Source organism: Aethina tumida, chromosome 1, assembly GCF_024364675.1.
Source record: "Aethina tumida isolate Nest 87 chromosome 1, icAetTumi1.1, whole genome shotgun sequence".
NCBI lineage: Eukaryota > Metazoa > Arthropoda > Insecta > Coleoptera > Nitidulidae > Aethina > Aethina tumida.
The window spans coordinates 7,623,615-7,649,089 of NC_065435.1; the positions used below are offsets into that span (position 1 = coordinate 7,623,615).

Sequence of the window (25,475 nt, forward strand, 5' to 3'; positions counted from 1 at the left end):
TGAAGATGGGACTCCCCAACAATGGATCAAAGTGATATTTAGTGATGAAGGAAAATTTAACGTGTTTGGAATGGGTTGTACTGTATATCTAAGACTTACAAAAGTTCAAAAGTGCCAACCAAATTATTTTAATTACTCAATTAAAAATGGGTAACCGAATCATCTTCTCAGGAGATGTTCTATAAGATGTGTTACTGGTTATTTATGTTAATTTAAGTAGAAGGATAATAAAATTTAATATAAAAAAACCTTTACTTATATAAACTCACAGAATTGTTCCTTTACAGTTTGCTGTAGAACATGAAGATGGGACTCCCCAACAATGGATCAAAGTGATATTTAGTGATGAAGGAAAATTTAACGTGTTTGGAATGGATTGTACTGTATATCTAAGACTTACAAAAGTTCAAAAGTGCCAACCAAATTATTTTAATTACTCAATTAAAAATGGGTAACCGAATCATCTTCTCAAGAGATGTTCTATAAGATGTGTTACTGGTTATTTATGTTAATTGAAGTAGAAGGATAATAAAATTTAATATAAAAAAACCTTCACTTATATAAACTCCCAGAATTGTTCCTTTACAGTTTGCTGTAGAACATGAAGATGGGACTCCCCAACAATGGATCAAAGTGATATTTAGTGATGAAGGAAAATTTAACGTGTTTGGAATGGGTTGTACTGTATATCTAAGACTTACAAAAGTTCAAAAGTGCCAACCAAATTATTTTAATTACTCAATTAAAAATGGGTAACCGAATCATCTTCTCAGGAGATGTTCTATAAGATGTGTTACTGGTTATTTATGTTAATTTAAGTAGAAGGATAATAAAATTTAATATAAAAAAACCTTTACTTATATAAACTCACAGAATTGTTCCTTTACAGTTTGCTGTAGAACATGAAGATGGGACTCCCCAACAATGGATCAAAGTGATATTTAGTGATGAAGGAAAATTTAACGTGTTTTGAATGGATTGTACTGTATATCTAAGACTTACAAAAGTTCAAAAGTGCCAACCAAAGTATTTTAATTACTCAATTAAAAATGGGTAACCGAATCATCTTCTCAGGAGATGTTCTATAAGATGTGTTACTGGTTATTTATGTTAATTTAAGTAGAAGGATAATAAAATTTAATATAAAAAAACCTTTACTTATATAAACTCACAGAATTGTTCCTTTACAGTTTGCTGTAGAACATGAAGATGGGACTCCCCAACAATGGATCAAAGTGATATTTAGTGATGAAGGAAAATTTAACGTGTTTGGAATGGATTGTACTGTATATCTAAGACTTACAAAAGTTCAAAAGTGCCAACCAAAGTATTTTAATTACTCAATTAAAAATGGGTAACCGAATCATCTTCTCAAGAGATGTTCTATAAGATGTGTTACTGGTTATTTATGTTAATTGAAGTAGAAGGATAATAAAATTTAATATAAAAAAACCTTCACTTATATAAACTCACAGAATTGTTCCTTTACAGTTTGCTGTAGAACATGAAGATGGGATTCCTCAACAATGGATCACAGTGATATTTAGTGACGAAGGAAAATTTAACGTGTTTGGAATGGGTTGTACTGTATATCTAAGACTTACAAAAGTTCAAAAGTGCCAACCAAATTATTTTAATTACTCAATTAAAAATGGGTAACCGAATCATCTTCTCAGGAGATGTTCTATAAGATGTGTTACTGGTTATTTATGTTAATTTAAGTAGAAGGATAATAAAATTTAATATAAAAAAACCTTTACTTATATAAACTCACAGAATTGTTCCTTTACAGTTTGCTGTAGAACATGAAGATGGGACTCCCCAACAATGGATCAAAGTGATATTTAGTGATGAAGGAAAATTTAACGTGTTTTGAATGGATTGTACTGTATATCTAAGACTTACAAAAGTTCAAAAGTGCCAACCAAAGTATTTTAATTACTCAATTAAAAATGGGTAACCGAATCATCTTCTCAGGAGATGTTCTATAAGATGTGTTACTGGTTATTTATGTTAATTTAAGTAGAAGGATAATAAAATTTAATATAAAAAAACCTTTACTTATATAAACTCACAGAATTGTTCCTTTACAGTTTGCTGTAGAACATGAAGATGGGACTCCCCAACAATGGATCAAAGTGATATTTAGTGATGAAGGAAAATTTAACGTGTTTGGAATGGATTGTACTGTATATCTAAGACTTACAAAAGTTCAAAAGTGCCAACCAAAGTATTTTAATTACTCAATTAAAAATGGGTAACCGAATCATCTTCTCAAGAGATGTTCTATAAGATGTGTTACTGGTTATTTATGTTAATTGAAGTAGAAGGATAATAAAATTTAATATAAAAAAACCTTCACTTATATAAACTCACAGAATTGTTCCTTTACAGTTTGCTGTAGAACATGAAGATGGGATTCCTCAACAATGGATCACAGTGATATTTAGTGACGAAGGAAAAATTAACGTGTTTGGAATGGATTGTACTTACTCAATTAAAAATAGGATACAGAATCATCTTCTCAGGAGATGTTCTATAAGATGTGTGTTACTGGTTAGTTATGTTAATTGAAGTAGAAGTATAATAAAGATGAGACTCCTTCGCAATGGACTAAAGAATATTGTATATGTAAGACTTTCAAAGGTCCAAAGGTGCCATCCAAAGCGTAGTACCTAATATGCTCTTCAATCAGTACCAAGTACGTACTTGGTATACTTTTAACTCACATGAGATAAATATTTAAAACTGTATGAGAGTATAGTGTATATGTTACATTTATATTTGTCAAGAATGAAGTAAAATATTTAATCTTAAATAACAGTTTTTATAATTAATTATCGGATTTCTGAAATGGTTTCGGGTCCGTGTCGGCGCTGTCATAAATCCATTAGAAGAAAAAAAGCAAACGAAACTTACTGGATGTGTCTTGTTTGGGCTGGGCGGACGTTGACGGAACTGCAGCAGCGGCGGCGGCTGCAGCGGCAGATGTCGAGGGCTGATGCGAGCTGGTGGCGGCAATAACAACCGGAGCGGGGACCGCCACAGTCTGGGCCTGTGCCGGTTGGGCCGGCTGAGTCGCCAGCAAGGGCTGGACAGCGACCAAAGTTGGAGGATTCACGGTCGCCACAGTGGCATTGCTCCCCGGTGATGTAGTCCACCCTCCTTTCATGTCCTGTAAACAACCGCGTCGCATTAATCAACTGCACTTTATAGCCGAACGCACCGCAAAAGTCCGCTTCAGCGAAGGTGCGGGTCTAATAGTGACTGGGTCAACCGAAATCACTTCCTTCCGATTTATTACTTTACGCTTTGGAACGGTATTAATCTAATTTAATTGCGTACCAAAAATTACGGGGGCACCCTACTCTACGAACAATTAACAACTCCGAAATCCACTACGATCGAACAGCCATGTTGACTAAATCCACAATTGAGGGAGATAAATTACAATTAAACTAAATCAATTGGATTTACCTCATAACTCAAAGCATTTAAATACGTTCAAACATTCATTAATTCACAACGATTATAATACCATTTATATTAGAAATTTTGTTACAAAATTATAATACCTAATTAACGAATTCCCTAAATTCTTTACTAGTTACTGATTTTAACAAACATTTCTGATATTATATAATACATATTAACCAAAATTGAAAATGTTAATTTGCATATGCATTTAAATCTTATTCTGTTAAAAGTTTACAAATAAATATTTTTAATGAATACACAATTAAATGTTGTACTTTTTTTCAATAAATAATTTTAACGCTACAAAACATTAAAACAAATTTAATGTTGCAAAAGTTTAATAAACACTGCATAAAAGCTTTAAATTGTGTATGGGAAACATTTAGAACCGTGGTGCTATATACTCAGTATATTTTTCAGACTTTTATTTTCACATTTTTGTTTTAATGCACATTGATATTTAAATATGTAGTTTTATTAAACATTTATAAATAAATATATTTAGTAAACAGTAAATTTGTATGTGAAACATTTAGAACCATGGTGCTAACTTTCACAAAGAGGTGTTTTACTTTACGATCACATTTTTCAATGAAACAAATTTAATATTGCTAAATGTTAAAAAACCCAAATATTAAACTTTTTTTTTTAATTTAACAGTCGAATATAAAATTCTATATCACATGAGTATAGTTTATTTGATAGTATCTTAGCACTGTTGCTAGAATTTAAATTATTAGCAAATATTTTCAATATTATTAAGTACAGAAAACTTGCCCTGTAATTCAAAATTAATACATAATGAATAATTTTCATTTATAATAATTAGACATTGAGAGGTATATCGATTGACCATTAGAGAAAAATATACTCTGTATATTTTTTATTCACTTTTATTTTCACATTTATGTTTTTATGGACATTGATATTTAAATATGTAGTTTTATTAAATATTTATAAATAAATATATTTAGTAAACAGTGCATAAAAGCTTTAAATTTGTATGTGAAACATTTAGAACCATGGTGCTAACTTTCACAACTAGATGCTTTACATTACGGTCACATTTTTCAATGAAATAAATTTAATATTAAAAAACCCAAATATTAAACTTTTTTTCATATAACAGTCGAATATCAAATTTTATATCAAATGATTATAGTTTATTTGATAGTATCTTAGCATTGTTGCTAGAATTTAAATTATTAGAAAATATTTTCAAAATTATTAAGTACAGAAAACAGCCCTGTAATTCAATATTAATACTTAATGAATAATTTTCAATTATGATAATTAGATGTTGAGTGTTATATCGATTTATTGACCATTAGAGAAAAATATACTCAGTATATTTTTTATGCACTTTTATTTTCACATTGATGTTTTTATGGACATTGATATTTAAATATGTAGTTTTATTAAATATTTATAAATAAATATATTTAGTAAACAGTGCATAAAAGCTGAATTCATATAGAACCATGGTGCTAACTTTTACAGCTAGTTGTTTTACTTTACGCCCACATTTTTCAATAAAATAAATTTAATGTTACAAAATGTTAATAAAGAAAATAAATTTAAACATTTATTATTTAATTTACCAGTCGAATATTAATAGATGTTTTAAAATTTTTATAACAAACATTTAGAACTAAGGTGCTAACTCCCACAACTAAGTGTTTTAATTTAGCCTTATTTTTGTTATAAAAGAATTTTAACATTAAATAAATACATATTAAACAATTTTGAAAGTAATGCGTTTTAAAAATTTAGCAGTCGAATATAAAATTTTATTTTATGTGACTATAGTTTGTTTAGAAATATTTTACTACTTTAAATGCAAACATGTTAAAATAGAGTACATGCCTTAGAATAATAGTGCCTTGAAATTGCTTGTAAACACATAGAAATTTTATCTGCAATATAATTTCTATTAGATTATAACAATATTATAAAATGTTTATTTGCGATAGCAATTGTATCTCAGAAAATGGACGAGAAATTTTATGGTAATTTTTATTATGAAAGAAAACTAATAGATTTATGGTATAAAAATAACCTTGGAAAAGCCACATAAATAAAATATTGAAAATGCAATACAATAAAAATAAAAAACTTTATTCTGCGCACCCAACCAAAGGTTTGTGCAGTACTTCTTCAGCGTTATCTGTTTATTTTAAGTGTAATACCAACACATTTATTTAATGAGTGTATCCCTTTTGATATCATGAACTGTTTTAAAATAAACAAACAGCGATAGATGTATGTATATATTATTGATTGATTTTATCTAATTGTTTTAAATTATATAATAACTTTAGCTTACAAATAAATTGATGAATATCCTAATGCGAAAAATTTGTATGTAACGTTGTCCATTACAAATAATCCTGACCATAAACAATAGACACTCCAGTACCTAAATTATTAAAATTTAATGCTAAACATAGTAATTGCACTGATAGAAGCTGCCAATAATGCAACAGCAAAATACAGTTCTAAACTAATATTTGATTAATAATTTAAACTGTAAATTATTCAAATATTAATAATAATTAAAAAATTTCAGAAGCAATACCTTACTACAACGTGCACTGATATATTTATGTTAGTCATTATAAGAAATCAATTTGCTGTATCGCTTAACTTACCCAGATAAAAACCGTAAAACTTCTTTATTTATAAAGTTCCCGCTTAAAATTAATATAAATTCGTTTTAAGTTATTAATCGGGCATTAAGAAAATGCACTTGCATATTTATTGGGCAGAAGCACTCCCGTAAAACAATCATTTTCCGAATGAGTTATAAAAATACTTAATGGTTTCTAAGAAGAATATTTTATCAGACATTATATATAGGTGGATCATAATGTCCACTTTATTTTACTGTTATATTGATGCATTAGATATGAAGTGATACAGCCGTCCGAAAATGGCCTCGTGAAACGTAATGGTACCTAAACCATGGCGCATCAAAGCCCTTATATTAATGTCGTAAAAAGAAATACCCGAAATATTTGCTTAATTTTTATACAGCGACGTCTTCTTTTCAGCTCATCTTCAATCCTTATTATGAAAGATATTGCGCATTACTGATAAACACGTTTGACAGTTTTAAAAATGTGAAAGTACGTAATTGCCAATGCCGAAATGCACAAAGGAAGTTTCAATATTTACTGGTATATTTGCATGCCGATGCACATAAATCAATATTAAAATTTATTGAAAAATATTGCATGGCAGTCACTTTGGCAAATAATAACTTCAGTGGTTTTAAATATGTAAAATGCATAATTACAAAATTCAAAATGTACAAAGTAAGCCATTTTGGAACGCATGCAATATTTATTATTGATAAACAAATTCAAATTGTATATTAATATTTGTGAGAGAAGCATAAAATAACATAATTAGTTCATACAAATTGGATTAACAACATAATCTTCGGCATAAATTAAATAAAATTGTATCAATCACAGAATTTTTAAACCAGTAATAAAATTAATGTTAGTAAATGAATAAATTTTTGATCTATAGCTCGACATTATTCTCTAAGAGCATTAGCAAGCTCCTCCAAATTTTGAGGCTGTTGGTTTCGAGTGTAAGTTTGTCTTTGAAGACGGTTCTATACGTATTCAACTGGATCCGAGTAATGACTAAATTTAAAATACTGATTATTTAGAGCTGTAGGTATTCAAATAATATTACTGATCAAAATAAAATATTGAACACATTTTTAAATTTATTTAATTTAGGAAATTATCCACTTCAAAAGTCATACAGTGTTAAAAAAATGGACTTCTAAACTATAAGGTTGAAAAGTCAAAACATGGGTGTTTTAAAAATATAATTGTTAGGTGTGAATGAGAAATAAAAAGAAGTAAACTTGACCCAACCTAACCTAGAAAGCTCATAAAGCTCGATGATGCGATGGGTGCACTATAAAAGTGTATTAAATTTGTCTGTGAATGCTTCTTAATTTTATTGAAAAAGATGTAATAAATCAGTATTGTTTTAGCATCAACTAAATAAAAAGTACTGTTAATATCACATTCTACACTGATAAAATATATTAAGTTGCAATTTCCGACGCTCTTTAAGTTTAAATTTAAAATGACCTTTCTGGCAAAAAAATAGAAAAATGCCACAGGTTATTAAAAACCGCCTTTATGAAACATTTCCCGTTATCACATCATTTAGAGCACATCTGAAGGAAGTGCATTTGAAATGTCAAGTATAATGAAACTGCACAATAATCCAGAACATGTCCCAAATCTAAGGCAACTTCCACCTTAAAATTTCCTCAACACACAAAGGCAATTAATTCGATGATGCGAAAGAAACAACAACAACATTTCTACTGGCAACATATATTATTAAGACAACAAATAAGAAATGAAATAAGCACCGATCCTAATTTCTTTCCAGTACGAGGGGAATGAAGCTCTGGCACTTAAGTGGATCAGAAAAAAATAATAATATAACTTAGCGTATTTAATCTGTCGGGGGTAATTGTTTCACGTAATAAATTACCTTCCAAATATCATTAACGTTTTGTTTAACCGAATCTGCTTAACAAATTGCCATGTCATAAAGTATTTCTGCTTCGGAGGAAACACGCGTAAACATTAAAAAAGCGTTTTTCGCAAAGCTCTTTAGGTAAAACATGTTTTACTTCATTTCTGACATGGCTGAATTATCGCATATTAAATGGCAGCAAAAACAGTTTTATTTACTAGCCCGTAAATATTAAATGGGAATTGAAAACATTAATGAAAACTATAAATTTAATTAGTGTCATTATAATTCATAATATTGCATAATTTGTTATTTTGGTTTAGTGCTTGGTTAAACAGCAAATTCATAATATTGATTAAAATTAAATAACTGTTTTGTCAAGTTCAACAATGACCAGTGTGAATATGCTACACCATACATGTTGATACAAGAGTTTTGAATGTTTACAATGTTAAGTTTTTGCAATACAAACATTTGCCGAACGTTTTTGTTTTACGGTCATTTGTATTGCACTTCAAATGCTTTTTTCATATCCTACAATAGGGTTTTTGTTACCGAATAAGCTCCGAAAAAAACACCATTACCACCACAGCATTTTAAACAATTTTATCATTGTTTTCGCATAACATTTTTTTATTTAGGAGTTGCATGTTTTTCCAATTGATCAGCACTTTTATTCCGGTTATTTGATGTTAACGTAACAATATTGGTTAAACGTTAATATCGTCCATTTAATGAAAATTAAACAGATTTTTAAATGACCCAAAAATTTCGTAATGGAAATGATGGCTAATGATAAAACATTGTTTGGATTTTAAATACTCAGTGACATAGAAAATACGTAGATTCAGTTGTCAGATTTCATTGAATTTTTATGTCCAGAGAGAAGTCAATGTTTAAAATTTCATATAAAAATTTTACACACAGTGGTGGCCACAGAATTAGTACAGAATGTCATTATTCGTTTTGTAACTAAATCAAAATAAATATTAAATAAAATAAATGCACAATGTCCACAGAAACATTTCAAAAATATATATTTATTCTATAATTTATATATAACTTAAAAAATGTTAATATTTTAATATTATATATTTTATTTAGTATTTTGTTGAATGCCCTTTGTTCGTTATAATAATTATTTTATTTTCAATGTGAGTTATTCAATAAAATAACATAAATACTATTAATAATAAATTTTTACTCTTAAACGTATGTTTTAATGGCACAAAACGTAAATATATTTTTGAATATGGTATTTCTTTGGCCAATTAAATCAGACTAATGTACGTTGAAAGTAAAATTTCCGTCGTTTTTCAGATGTGTGACAAAAAGCAAAAAATTGTATAAAATATTGAAATATATTTCTTTACTGAAAGGACAAAATTTTTGTGAAATATGTTACAAAGTGTTTAATTTTAAATTTAGCCCCACGCCTCATTTCCTGCCACTTCTAGTTAAGACTGAATGTCCTCCATAGTCTGTGGAAGGTGGACTGTCGAAGTCTCCAGCCTATTATTTTCCACGTATGTTCAATCGGTGATAAGTTTGAATATTTTGTTGGGGACCGAAACAAATTTACAGCGGAATGTTGGAAACACTCCAAAGTAACCCTCACAATATGACGTCGGGCATTCTGAGATTGGAAAACTGAATTTAGAGGGGTTCTAATGTAATACAGCAAAATGGGTTCAACAATTTCCTGCTTGTATCGCTGCACAGTCAAATTACTTTTAATAAAAAATAAAGGTGAATAAGAGGAAGAATAAATTGAAGATGATAAAGTCCAAAAGATTTGATTCTATGGTGAACACTGCATGGTAAGAAGCCTTCTTTCTTCTGTAAACCAGTAGTTGGCAATTGCACGAGTCATCACAAAGTGATCTCGCAGAGCTAAAGTACTTTATCTTGACAGTAGTTTGTCTGTCGACTTCCAGCATCAGTCTTCTTCAGACCACGTCCATCCGATTAGCAATTTTCAGAAGGGGAAGTCCTGCCTCTTCTTCTTAGATGACAAAAATTTGAACGCCTTCGTACTGAAGTCAGTTGAAATGAATGAAAAAATCCTTTAAGAACAACAAAAGTGAAGTAAATACTGACTGATTATGAGTAGTCATTGAGTACATGAAAGGATAATTAATATAATTAGAGAATGTTTATATAAAAATGCCCCTCATACATCAAAATATATTGGCACAAGTTTATTGTGTTTGCACACAAAGAAATCTCTATTTTCCCTATCAATGCATTTAATTACAGTGCGATCCTTCAAACAGATTAACATATACATTTCCCTTTTATAGCCCGTAGTAAAATCTATATAAACGAAGGCCTTTTTTTATCAGATCTCAAGTTGTATAAATTGAAAAGGGAAAGTGTTTAACAATGGTCATGAAATAAAAAAAAAATATACCGTATCGGTCAAAATATAACACATCACCCGACTAACACGTTGAGTGGTGGTAAATGACATACGTATATGTTTAAACGCCGTTACTTTATCGAGTTCTACCTTTTTACAGCTCTCCAGTGCCGTAGGGAATCCTGCACGATTTTAGTTTAGTCTACCTAGGACATTTATCCTGTTCCTTGTACGTTTCTTTGTCTAAAATTAGGTCGTGTATCACGATAGCTAATAAATAAGTCACAAATACACGGAATTGGAAATCTAAATTATTGCCACAATAACTATTATAATTATCGTTGTGCTGATTTAGGAACTTCCATTTTAGACATACATATTCATTGTTTTCTCATTTGGTCTGAATTTGGTTTTTTTTTATATACATGGTTTTACATAAACTAGGGAATATTTTTTAAATGTTCAACTTGGAAGATTCGATTTAATTGTCGCTGAAATGAACTAAACAGATTAATTAATAATTATTTGTAATTTTTATTAAAAATGACCTTGTCTTGGTAATTTGTAATTGAATAAAATAAACATTCTATAAAACATGTGAACATCATATATTCAAAATAATTATTTCATTCATTTAAAAGACAAAACTGACTGAATATCATCAAACTTGGTTTTTGACTTTTCCTTAGCTTCAGTTTCCTCTAATTTATCCAGAAAATGGTGTATTTGTACTTTTCTATCCAATCTTGACTTTCTGACTTGGATTTCAAGGACTTGAAATGTCTGCAGTATGAATTAAAAATGAAAAACTTCGGAGATTCGTAATAATTGTTGCTGAAAAAACTATATAAAACACTAAAATGGATGAAATCATCAAAAATTGTTTGGTTTTTAATCTTTCTTCAGCCTCAATTTCTTTATTATTCAACTTAATTATTGCAGGAAAAACCATTTAAAAGACGAAAATGGTTCAAAATAATCAAAAACTGCATTCTTTTTGACTATTCCTCAGCTTCAATTTTTTCTAAGGCTTCATATATTGAAATTGAGTAAATTATCAATTAAAAATGAGTAACGTCGCTTACTCAAAATAATTTTTGCTATTTAAAAGAATAAAATGGTTAAAAAACTTAAAAAACTGAGTGGTTTTGACTTTTCCTCAATCAAAAATCCTCAATTTTTTCTGAGACTTGAAATATCTATAACTGAGTAAAGTATGAATTAAAAATAGGAAACTTCAGATATCTAAATTATTTTTTGCTGAATAAACTATTTAAAATACTAAAATGGATGAAAAACATCAAAAATTGTTTGGTTTTTAATCTTCTGCTCCAGTTTCTGTATTTGAACCATTGGGTATTCAACTTAATTATTGCAGGAAAAAATATTTAAAACACAAAAATGGTTCAAAGTCATCAAAAACTGCATTGTTTTTGACTATTCCTCAGCTTCAGTTTTTTTTAAGGCTCGAAATGTTATAAATAAGTAAATTATCAATTAAAAATGAACAACTTCCTTTACTCGAATTTATTTTTGCTGAAGAGATTATTTAAAAAACTAAAATGGTTAAAAAACTTAAAAAACTGTGAGGTTTTGACTTTTCCTCAGCTTTAATTTTTTCTGAGACTTGAAATATCTATAACTGAGTAAAGTATGAATTAAAAATAGGAAACTTCAGATATCTAAATTATTTTTTGGTGAAAAAACTATTTAAAATACTAAAATAGATGCAAATCATCAAAAATTGTTTGGTTTTTAATCTTTCTTCAACTTAAGTTTCAGTATTTGGACCATTGGATATTCAACTTAATTATTGCAGGAAAAAACATTTAAAAGGCGAAAATGGTTCAAAATCATCAAAAACTGCATTGTTTTTGACTTTTCCTCATCTCCAGTTTTTTCTAAGGTTCGAAATTTTTTTAAATGAGTAAACTGTCAATTAAATATGGTCAACATCGGATATTCGAAATAATTTTTGCTGAAAAAACTGTTGAAAAGACTAAAATGAACGAAAATCGTCGAAAATTGCAACAAAATTTGACCTGTCATCAGCTTCGGACTGTTTATTTAAATAGTTTTAGATGTGTGAGTGAACAAGAGCCTCAATCGAGATAAATCAATCTAACAGAACAGTTTTACTTTTTTAATCAGCTGAAGCTTGAAATGTTTATAATCGAATAAACTGTCGATTAGAAAAGTGAAATTACGGATATTCAAATTAATAGTTACCAGAAAACTATTTGAAAGTCGAAGGTGGATAAATGGATGATCTTCCATCAGCTTTTCATCCGATGGAAATAAACAAATTGAGTACATTTAGACGCATAATTTAATTTTCTTTATAAAGAAACAAAATTTATAAAAATATAAAGAAGGTTTCTGTATTTTGCCTGTAACCGACTTTTACAAAGTGTTATAAATGTATTTTCCTTGGGGGCTTCCCTTTTTTATATTTATATAAGTAAGAAATAACTCATTATTAATTATTTATGATATTCCCAACATAAAATTTATTTTTGGTGTCTTACGTTCGTTGAAGCTACTCCAATATTCCTTCTTTACAAATTTACTTTATTTCGTAATACATCACAAGAACAATGAATATTTATATATTTTTGAAACCATATTAGGGATATTTCCCACGGAATACGATGTTGGAGTTCTTGATGAAGTTTATTCAATATTCTCCTTTTGCATGATGGATGCCTCCCCAGACTCGAATTTAAAAGAAAACACCCCGAATTCAATAAATATTTATCCTAATCAAAAGGCTGAATTAATTGGAATCGACGTTTAAATAAAATAAATACGTGGTAGGTATTAAATCAGATTTGGTTGCTGTTTTTTTTTTCTAACGTTTCCCTGATCATTTGGCGCCACTGCTTCCAGATATTATCACCAGAGTCGCGTAATAAACTGTTCGTCAGGCAAAGTTGCGTGACACGACATGACAGAATAAAATACTCATATACCCTTTATTCTTTTCTGCTATAGTTTGCCTCTATTTTTTTTTTTTTCGTTTCGTTTTCATTAATTAAACAAATGAAATATGCAGATATGCAAACATATCGTATATAATGGAACATGTTAGGAAACGGGGACGTTTAGTGGAAAGAGATGTTTTAGCCGTGGCGTGTGGATGGGGGTATCGATGTTGATTAAAACGATGTTTTTATTCAACAGCATAGTAAAAAAAAAAACGTAAACCTTCTTAAGTGTACATCCGTCTAATTTATCTTCATTCTGGCACCAAAGAAACCTAATGCACTTTTGCCAGTAGATTTATTTTAATAATTGCATCTCCTCGACGACTGAAAATGATATTATTCACTTTGATTACGTTTTAATTTACCGTTGGATTATGTACTTTAAAAAGTTGCAATTTTTGAACTTCTCCCCCGCTTTACGTTCCAGCGATTCGTGAATATATCCAATTAGTATATAATTGTATTTTCTTTTTTATGGGGATGTTCGACCAAAGCCACCTTTACGACGAATAAAAATATACTTTGTACTTGGTCTTTTAGTCGGTCCTTTATTAAGAATCGTTGATGGGTTTGATAAAGATTTGTTTTTTTTTTTATGGGGGCACAATTTTAGAACGGATATATGAACAGTAAAGGAGTTCATTAAATTCATGTTGTGGCATTGCTACATCACATGAGACTCTTCAAAGGAGCCCACTCTATTTTACCTCCATATCGCAATAAAGGCAATTCCTTAAAGCATGATTTTATTAAACCACTTTTTACAATCGCACACGCTGTTGTAAAAAGTAATGGGGGAGAGGAAGCAAACAATGCGGCAGTTTTTAATTATTATTCCTTGGTTGGAGTTGAATGGCCGTATGATCATAAACGTTTAACAGTATCAGCGCAAACTGTTGCTGTTCGAAGCCACCGCAGTCGAATAAAAATAAAGATACCCAATCTAAATAATATAATATAGAAACACAACGTAATGTTTTGTGATAGTGGAGCAACATTGTGTTGTTCCCATGAATAGTATTGTTGCGCTTTAGTAGTATACACCTGCTGGGAATTCGTAATTCCAGTGTTTGTAAATTGGTGGTTTGAATAAAGGATAGGCCATAGCCCTTAAGGTATATCTAAAACTAAATAGTAACTGTTTATGAAATATTAGTGGTTATGCGAAAGTTGAAGGTGATCCTGCGAAATGAAAGGGAGGGGGTGCCGTGTGCTTGTTTCCGCAACTTCAATTCTCGGTTGCCCAGTGGCTCCACACCCTATGACGCACCTGTTTATTACAAAACATAGAGAAACGTAACGTCTGCGAGGGGGATGGGATTCAGGCTCGGATGGAAATTGAAATGAGGGATCTTGTCTCTTCTTGCGCTACCCCCATCTAATATTATTACACTGACAAAATACACGCACACAATTTCTTTATCTACATAACAGACGATGCTCCGGTTGGATTTACTTTTTTTTAATTAAGTTCGCTGCACTAACAGTCCGAACGTCTTTATGGTGATTGCGGGAACGTTCAGGTTCACCAACCTCTTTTGCTTCGAAATAACGTGTCACGCAGAAAATTTATTGTCAATTTTTGTATACAATTTACAATAAATTGTAAGAAAAATAATTAGTCTCAATTTAAGATCGGTTAAGTTAATACAAATCATCAAAAAAAGCTCATTTAATCTTTCATCAGCTTCAGTTTCTTTATTTGAGTTATTGGATATTCAAACCAATTATTGCAGGAGAAACTAAAAAATAAAGTTTCAATTTTTTTTAATTATGGCATTCATCTAAATAACGGTATATTTATTTTTGCTGATGGTGTTAATCCAATCTTGGTTTCTAAGGACAAGAAATATCTGTAATTGAGTGTCAATTAACAATAGAAAACTTCGAATATTCGAAATAATTGTTCCTGAAAAACTATTTAAAAGACGGAAATGAATACAAATCAACAAAAATTGCTTGGTTTTTGATCTTTCATCAGCTTCAGTTTTTTATGAGTCTTGAAATATCGTTAATTGGGAAAAATGTCAATTAAAAATGAGAAACTTCGAATATAATAATACAATATAACTAATTGTTATTGAAAAACTATGACGAAAATTGATACAAATCATCAAAAATTGTTTCAATCTTTCATCAGCTTCAGTTTCTTTGTTTGAGCAATCGAATATTCAAATTAATTATTGTAGGAAAAACTATTTAAAAGGCGAAAATTGTTGAAAATTATCAAAAACCATATGGTTTTTGACTTTTTCATAGCTTCAATTTTTTTCGAGGCTTGAAATGTCTATAACTGAGTAAAGTATGGTTAAAAATAGGAAACTTTGTATAACTGTATAATTAATTTTTGCTGAAAAAATTAGTTAAAATACTAAAATGGTGCAAATCATAAAAAATTGTTTGGTTTTTTATCTTTCTTCAGTTTCAGCTTCTTTATTTGAGACATCAGGTATTCAAATTAATATTGCAGGAAAAATCATTTAATAGGCGAAAATGGTTGAAAATTATAAAAAACTGCACGATTTTTTACTTTTCCACAGCTTCAATTTTTTCTGAGGTGTGAAATATCTATAATTGAGAAAAGTATGTAAACATAGGAAACTTCGGATATTTTAATTAATTCTTGCTGAAAAAACTAGTTAAAAAATTAAAATGGATGCATATCACCAAAAATTGCTTGGTTTTTGATTTTTCTTCAGCTTCAGTTTCTTTATTTGGGCCATCGAGTATTCAAATTAATCAGGAAAAACCATATATACGACGAATATTGTCGAAAACCATCAAAAACTGCATAGTTTTTTATTTTTCCTTAGCTTCAATTTTTTACTGAAGCTTAAAAACGTTATAATTGAGTAAAGTATGAATTAAAAACAGGAAACTTCGAATATCTTAATTAATTTTTGCCGAAAAATCTATTTAAAAGGCTAAAATGGATATAAATTATCAAAAATTGTTTGGTTTTTGATCTTTCTTCAGCTTCAATTTTTTCTAAAGGTTGAAATGTCTATATTTGAGTAAAGTATGAATAGGAAGCTTATCTTATATCTTAATTAATTTTTGCTAAAAAACTATTTAAAATAGTAAAACTTCAATAGTTTTAGACTTTTCCTCAGCTTCAATTTTTTTTGAGACTTAAAATGTCTATAATTGAGTAAGTATGAATTAAAAATAGAAAACTTTGGAAATTTGAAATAATCTTTGTTGAAAAGAATATTTTAAAGACTGGAATGGATGATGATGATGATGAATGATCTTTCTTCAGCTTTCTTTCTTTATTTGGGCCATCGGATGTTAAAATTAATAATTGTAAGAAAAACCTATTACCTAGAAAAATTGCTTAGTTTTGGATCTTCCTTCAGCTTCAGTTTCCTTATTTGGACCGTCAGGTATTCAAATTAATCATTGCAGGAAATACCATATAAAAGACGAAAATGGTTGAAAATCATCAAAACCCACATGATTTTAGACTTTTCCTTAGCTTCAATTTTTTCTGACGCTTGAAATGTTTATAATTGAATAAAGAAGATAATCAAAGATTGCAACAAAATGTGAACATCAGCTTAAATTTTCTAATTCAGATTATTTATCTAAATAATGGTAATTTTCTATTTATGATGTGTGAGTGAATCAACAAGAACTCCAAACGAGATAAATCAATCTATAACAACAGTTTTACTTTTAACTCGATATTGGTTTGCTGAAGCTTGAAATGTTTGTAACTGAATATAGTGATTGCAAAAATATCGAGGTTCACCAACCTCTTTTGCTTTGAAAAAATCGCGTGTCACACAGACAATTTATTGTCAATTTTATACCATTAAGAAAAATAATTAGCCTCGATGTAGTATCAGTTTAAGCCATGCAAGCCAAATTAAATCTCACAAGTCGATAAATAATTAAACAAATTGCCCGTATCGATTTTAGGGACGTCTATTAATAAAAATTAGACGTGGCGTCCGATCATGAAATCCCCCATAGTTTTAAAATAGTTTTATAAATTAACATAATAAACGCAGATAAGGGAAGTTTTAAAGGGAAATAAGCACATTAAAATGGCTATTTATTATTTCTGAGAGATAAATTCCTGGTAAATTAATAAAGAACTGTTATACAGGTACCTGTATACTCCAGGCATGTTTAATTTATACGTGGATTTAATAAATAAAAGAAGCAGTTGAAAGTTGGCCCAAGATTTATACAAGATGGAGTTTATAAAAGCAGTCGACGTCAGTTATAATTTCCACTGCAGCTGTACAATTATCAACCAACACAGTATGCAAAAATAATACTTTCTTCAGCGGCGACCCCGGCGAGATGTGAGCGACGATAAGTACTCAGGAAATATATGTATATATATAAAAAACATTTTTTTGCATCAAATAAACCATTAAAGCCGTTATGTTTTTCTTCACTAGAGTGTTTGTTCGCTAGTTGTGCTGAATATTTAATAAGTGCTAGTCGACACAGGTATGTGCGGCCCTATGCAGTAACCCTGTGTGACCTTAGTCACCCCGACCCATTAGCTAACCCCCTCGCTCACTGCCATATCTACCATATCTGCTCTCTGTTACGCCACGCTACCCTGTCGCCGTCCCTATCCCTATCCTCGCCCCGTATTGCCTTTGCTCTCTGCTCTGTTGTGCTCCGCTCTCTGTTCCGTGCCCCGCTTTTATTAGGCCGCGTTACTTCACTGTCATGTCATAATTGATTAAAATTTACTGTTGCTCCTCCATTCAAATAAAGACACCTGTCCAATGCTTCCACTACATATATACAAATTAACTTTTTTCAAAGTGCCCACACGAATACATCATCTGCCTTATTATACACGCGCTGCTGCTGCCGCTGATGCCTTTGCTACACCGGCGACGGGAACGGCTCCTTTTACTGCCCCCATTTCATATCTCGACTATTTCGTTTTCTATTTACTTTAATGGCTATTTCCTGAGGTAATCAATTCTTGTTAACTTTTTTTTTTTTGGATTTGTAATTTCTCTGACCCAGTTATTAAGGCCCACGTTTTGCCATGTTACGTTTTTATATTCAAAACTCGGCTTTTTATTTCGTTAATTTAATTTAATTTAATCTTTACAGGTATTTATAACGTTAATACGAAATTTATGATGCTGGAGCTACTTTTCAGGGGAGTTACTCAATGTTCTCGTTGAAAATCCTGATAATATTTTTAATGAGTGCCCTTTATGTTAACTCAAGTTGTTGCAGTTGGTTTAATTCAAAAACTTTATTATTAATTTTAAATACACTGATAAAGGAAATTAATGCACCACCTTATTTTTAAAATAAAAAATCCTGCAACAATAAATATTAAAGCAAGCTGTTTCTATTTTCTATTTTGAAACATGTTGATAGTGGGCTTTTAAAAAGTGTATGATCATTTTTACAAGATGTTTAATATTTTTGTAATAAAGTTGAACTATTATCATGTCATTAGAACTGCATTATCAATCATATTTTCATTTTAATTTACGTATATTATCATGTACAACATAAACTGCAGTAAATAAATTTGACAAATTCTATGGAGTTGTCTGATTAATACACGTCAGAATTGATACGTTCAATCATTTTTTATCCCACAGTGTAATACTGAGTGATTTCAAAGTTGAACAAAAACTTTTATTCTTTGTTCTTTTTAATAATTCTGATAAGTATTTGAAGTCCAAACTTAATCCACAACAAAATATTGCTCTTTAACATTGTATGTGTATATGTAAGTTAATAATTTCAACACTCAAGTACTTTTACATTTCAATTTAAAAAGAAATTCCATTCAAAATAAATAAGCTATTAGATATTTATTTTCTTTTTTCACAGAAATAACATTTGAATAGTAATACTCCAATTAAATATTTCTTTGCATTCTGAGTATTATCATACTACCAGGAATTCTCCATAAAAATTGAACGTAATACAAGAGAAGCTTCGCCCCATTAACTGAGAAATAACAAGATATATAAATTTAATATAAAATAAACTATTTCATCAAAAATTGAATATTCCATAACGTTTAAATCAGTAACAACTTATTGAACCTCTCAGAAATTTGACCAGTTACTTACATCTAGAGAATCTTCTTAATCCAGGAGCAGAAATAATTTTAAATACTTAATTCTGTGTTTAGAAATATAAATATTACCTATCTCAAAAACTAGATTTAATATGCAAAATTTGATGGTTATTTAGGATTATTATGAAACTTGGTATAGAAACATCAAAATTCAATGAAGAAAACTACAATGTCTTTGAAGCAGATTGAACAATTCTTCAATGTTTTAATCAGTAACAACTTCTTGAACCTCTCAGAAATTTGACCAGTTACTTGCATCCAGACTAAACGAAGAGAATCTTCATTATCCAGGTGTACAAAATAATTTTAAATACTTAATTCTGTATTTAGATAAATAAATCTCTAAAACTAGATCTAATAGTTGAAATTTAAAGGGTATTTAAGATTAGTAGGAAACTTTCTGTGCTGCTGGAAGATGGTATAGAAACTTTGAAACAGATTGAACAATTTCTCAACGTTTTAATCAATAATAAATTATTGCACCTCTCAGAAATCTGTCCAATTATTTGTATCCAGATTAAACGAAGAGAATCTTTTTATGTAGGTGTACAAAATAATTTTAAATAATTAATCCTGTGTTTATATATTTAAATATTTATTTCAAAAACTAAATTCTATAAACAAAATTTAATGGCTATTTATGATTCTGAACTCAGAAATTACTCTTAGACACCATATAAAGTCATCAATATAATAATAATAAATATGGTAAATCAAATCAATAACAATTACCATCTAAAATAAATGAAGTGTAAACTGTTTTTAATAATAATATGATGAACTATTTATGATTATAAATGATGAGAAATCAGGTTTAATCACGATCAACTGAAACCATTTTGTGGCTGGTTAAAAACAATTGATAAAGCGCCTATTGTTGAAAAACTAAGCGGATGAATCGAAGTTGAAAATGAAATTGTGGCCATCGATGATTGTTTTAATCGTGACCTGTTATAGAACATTTACGTTTTCCCTTGTAACTTGATTATAAAGGGAAAAAGGATCTATTATCAGAGGTATGTAGTTAATGGCATCAAAGTTTATGTGCAGCAACGTCAATTACACAAACAAGTTTAAAACAAGATTAAAGTACCTAGTTAATAATGAATAGATAAAAATAAACTAGTATTTTTTATTAGGGAATTTTATTCGACGGTATAGCTCGGGGAAAGAAAGCAGGGAACAGTTACGTTTGCAATTTATGATCGGCGGAAATTTCAGACATTTTCATGACAGAATAAATAGCCTATAGCATTTTAATTATCTATCAAACATATAGTGGAATTTCAAATATTCAATTATAATTGTTTTAATTTCATCAATTTTTCCATCTATTTGTTGTAAAAGCGTTTATTCAAATACTTTATCTGTTTTAACATAAACAATGCATTTCAATGTATAATTATTCTCGGATCTCATCAAATACAAATGTGTTATTTGCCAATTGGAGAATATAATTGAAATTTTGATAAACAAATTACACATTGTTTATCTCAACACCAATCAACACGAAACTATTTTTCATTTGCCAAAATTCCAACCACTTGTTTCCATAAACAACCGCGTGTTTTGATTAAATTTTTATACATTCCTCCCGTTTGATACACAACCTACCAGAAAAAAAAAAGACAATTAAAACATAAAATGTGTCGCTTAACTAATGTACGGCGTCGCATGGAAAATAATATCGGGACAAGCTTTCCTGTGGGAATGCGGTGATTTATTTTTCTCCTACCAATTGACATCATTATTATTCCCTTAAAGCGAATACATCGTACGGTTATTGCACTTGTCGTCATATTTCTCATTTCAAGTTAAAAAGAAATTACTTTCAAAATTGAAAAATTCAAATACATACATCGCTCTGTCGACATGAATCAAATGCTCGTGATGAATTATTACTTATTCCAGATTTCTTTTCTATTTACGCAAGAGTGACATCTCAACAGGAAATACTTCTATCAATTACCAACCCTTAACGTAACGTGTATATTTCACACCTTTTTTTTAATCGTTATTATTTGTGTAGTCTCAAAGCTTTTGACTTTCTATGTTTTGTACGTTTTAATGATTTACGCCACAGTTTTTGTCTAAGAAATGTAAGAACAGAAATTTAAACCTATTTTTTTTTTATTTATTATATATAAAGAATATTTTTTTATAATTTAAATATAACAGGAATTTTCACATATAAATTTGAACTTAAAAACAATAAATTAATTTGAATAGAGTTAAAAAATTTCGTGCGAAATTACAATTCAAAATATATTTTTAAACAGTATTTTAAAAAATTCTTTCATAAATCAGGAGCTTTTATTTAGTTTATTATAAAAGTTCTCATTTAAAAAGTCTTTCTTAAATGATAATATTTAACATTTTTGAATATTTTTATTTAAAATTATTTTTCTTATCTAAATTTTCATAAGTGAATAATTTTTTTCCTAAATGAAGTGCTTTTTTTAATTTATTATAAAAGCTTGAAAGCTTTCATTTCAAAAGTCTATCTTAAATAGCAATTTTTGAACATTATTTAAAAATAATATTTTTTTTTTGTTACAGTTTTTGTAAAAGAATAATTTTGAATAATATGTAAACAATATATTTTTTTATCATAAAAGATTTTTTTTATCAGAAAAGAGGAATTTCAAGACATAATTTTAAACGTAGCTTAAAATACAATAAATTAAAGTGATTTTTTCAGAATTAAAAAATTTGAGTAATTACAAACCAAAATATGATTTTGTTTATTATGAAAGCTTGAAAGCTTTTATTTCAAAATTCTCTCTTAAATAATAATATTCAATATTCTCCAATATTTTCATTTAGTTTTTTTTTTTTTGTTTTTAAATTATTTGTAAAAAACGTATATTTTTTATAATAAAAGATATTAGGAATTTCAATAATTTTAAACGTCACTTAAAAAACAATAAACTAAAGTAATTTTTATAGAATTAAAGAATGTGTGTAATTAGAAACCAAAATATATTTTTAAACAGTATTTTCAAAATGAAGTGCTTTTTTAGCTAATTATAAAAGCTTCAGAGCTTTCATTTTAAAAGTCTCTCGTAAATATTAATATTGAATATTTTCTATTTTTTATTTAGAATTAAACAGTTTGTTTGTTTTTATTTAAGTTTTTGTAAATGAATATTTTAAATGATTTGTAAAAAAACATATTTTTTTAAATAAAAGATATTAAGAATTTCAAGACATGATTTTAAAATAACTTACAAAACAATAAAGTGATTTAGAATTAAAAAATTTGTGTAATTAAAAACCAAAATATAATAACCAAACAATATCCTCAAAAATTCTTTCATAAATGAAGTGGTTTTCTAGTTTATTATAAAAACTTGTAATTTGAACAGAATTAAAAAAATAGTGTAATTAGAAAATAAAATTATAATTTTAAACTGAGTTTTTAAAAATTTTAGTTTATTATAAAAACTTGGAAGCTCTCATTTCAAATGTCTCTTATTTAAAATTAAAGTTTTGTTGTTTTTGTTTAAGTTTTCGTAAATGAATAATTTAAATTATTTGTAAAAAACATATATTTTGTTTAATTAAAATATATCAGGAATTTTCAGATATAAGATCTAAATAAAAAATATCTTTTAAATAGTATTTTGTATTTATTTATTTTTTTTTTTTTTGAATTATTAATTTAAGTTGTTTTTTATTTTTATTTAAATAAATTTTTAAATAAACTGTTTTTGGTCCATTGGTTTACTATAAAAAATGAAAGCTCTAAATTTAATAAAAACAGAAAAAAACAGTACAATTTAATATTTTTGAATATTTTAATAATAATTTCATTTTTATTTGGTAAATAAATAATTTAAATTGTTTGTAAAGAATTTATAAAAATTAAAGCATAACATGAAATTTTCAGCAGAAAGTTACTTACTTAAAAAAATAAATCAATTTTAAGAGAATAAAGCATTTCATGTGTAGATGTAAGCTCAATCCAATTTGAACCAGCATTTTAGAAAGTCTTAAACGAAGTACTTTTTAACCCCATTAGTTGATTATAAAAAATTGAAAGCTGTCATTTAAACAGTCCCTCCTGAAACTGGCGTCCGGAACATCATCCTTAAAGTTCAAGGTTTTGTCAGAAAACAATTGCATCAGATTATTGCATGTGCTGACAAACGAGATTCGTTCGGTGTAAAATTGGTGACACTTTCGTCATGTGTATCACTGGACTAAGTTCGGGATTAGCTGGATCAACCAATTTTCAGGCAATTAGAATAAACACTTTGTTGCCGTATTGTTACGTACTATCGCGTTCATAAGTGGTCTGCCACTTTCCGAAGCGCTTGACCTCGACCGTCACATTCTGTTACAGTCTATTATTTCGGTCCGCGTAAAAATTAAAAACTGAATCTGAATAAGTTTTGACATGGTAAAAGGGGTATCGATTTTACAAAACAACATGCTACACTATAAACAGGGTTGTAAGGATTGGATCACGGCAAATTATGAACTAATTTTGTAAACATTAGTTATTCAGAAAATATTTGTTGTGTTTTGTTGAAATTGTAATGATAACTACAATATTTTAAACGATTATTTAAATAACAAATATTAAATTAATCTTAATTAATATTATTTTGATTTTTTACTAAATAAATATTTTTAAAAATGATTTAAAATAGTATTTGAGCTAATGTGATATATTTTAAAAATATTTAAAAGATTACATACAAGAAATAAAAATTAACTATTTTCATAACAAAACCAAGTATTTACGATATATAAAATAGTGCATATTAAAACATTTCAAATGTTATGAAATAATACACACAGTTATTTTTTAAAAACTTTATTTTATGGACAATTTTGTTCTTAATTTTTTTATGTAGATTAAAATTAAAAGAATAAAATAACAATAGTTATTAATAATATAACATACATTAACAGAATTTGGATACATGAATTCAAAAATGACACTTTGGTTTGTTCAAAAAGATCCTCACTCTTGTTTTTCGTTTATTTGAACATTATTTGTTATTGTATCTTATCCATGATCCATGATTTGTAATCTGTTTCTATAAATGGTATTCTTTAAATGTCCAAACAAAATGTAGTCCAAAGGAGTTGAGGGGATCTCGGTGGCCAAATTTATCTACCAGTGGCTCATCAGAGTGTTCTTCAAGAAAACGTTTATTTAAATTGTTTGAGATTCTGTACGTAATATTATACAAATATATAGATATTTGAAAAAAAAAAAATAAATAAATGGAATTACTAAATTATATACTACTTAATTTTTATTATAATTATAATATTTATGTGTATATGTGCATTTTGTATTCGGAACGTTACTGCTGTATACCGTATCAAAAATGATGAGCGTGTCTACTCGCATATTGAGACGGAACATCAATACCCCTTTGTAAACAAAAAGGAAAGATATACATGCAATTATGTGGGCGGGCCGAACTGACTGGAGGGGATCATTTGGTTTTGCTGCGTTTAGCATGCGGTTCGTCTCCGCAGACGTTGTTTTTAGTATATTTTATTTAATTTTTATGATACATTTTTATTCTGAAAAAAGTAGTTTATTTTTAGAATACTTATTTTTGTTTTTGATATACCCTCAAAAAATATTTCATTTTACAGATTGAAAATTATACAAAGTTACGGAATTTAATTGGAGCATCCGAAGAACTCGAACTACATCCCTACGCATACGGAGAGTTACTAAATGCATTCGCAAAGATTAATTTACATTGTGCGCCGGCGCGCACCAGCACGGCGCATTGTCTCTGAGAGTAGGGATTCTTACTACCGGGCAAAACTTTACTCTCTTTGTCGTGCATCCATCTCTTACAACATCCAGACACGAAGAGCATTTTTCGTACGGTATATTAGACGCGAAGTAAACAAGTGTTTCTTCTTGTCTTTTTTATATCGCATTATTAAAATTGAATATGAGAAACTAACTACGAATCTACAACATTGTTGTTGATACATAATTTGAAATTAATATATGATATATAATTCACAAAATTCATGTCGCGTTTCGATTCGAAAACCA

At 28.6% G+C, this 25,475-nt stretch overlaps 1 protein-coding gene across 2 annotated transcripts in view; it reads right to left on the reverse strand.

Annotated features, from left to right (window-relative positions):
- Positions 1 to 25,475, reverse strand: part of LOC109596794 (cytotoxic granule associated RNA binding protein TIA1) — a 401,587-nt gene that overhangs the window by 135,974 nt on the left and 240,138 nt on the right. For both annotated transcript variants that reach the window (XM_049970768.1, XM_049970767.1), the window contains exon 3: positions 2,920 to 3,175. In XM_049970768.1, coding sequence (XP_049826725.1) covers positions 2,920 to 3,172 — 253 coding nt within the window. In that variant the 5' untranslated portion in view covers positions 3,173 to 3,175. The remainder of the gene's footprint in view (positions 1 to 2,919; positions 3,176 to 25,475) is intronic.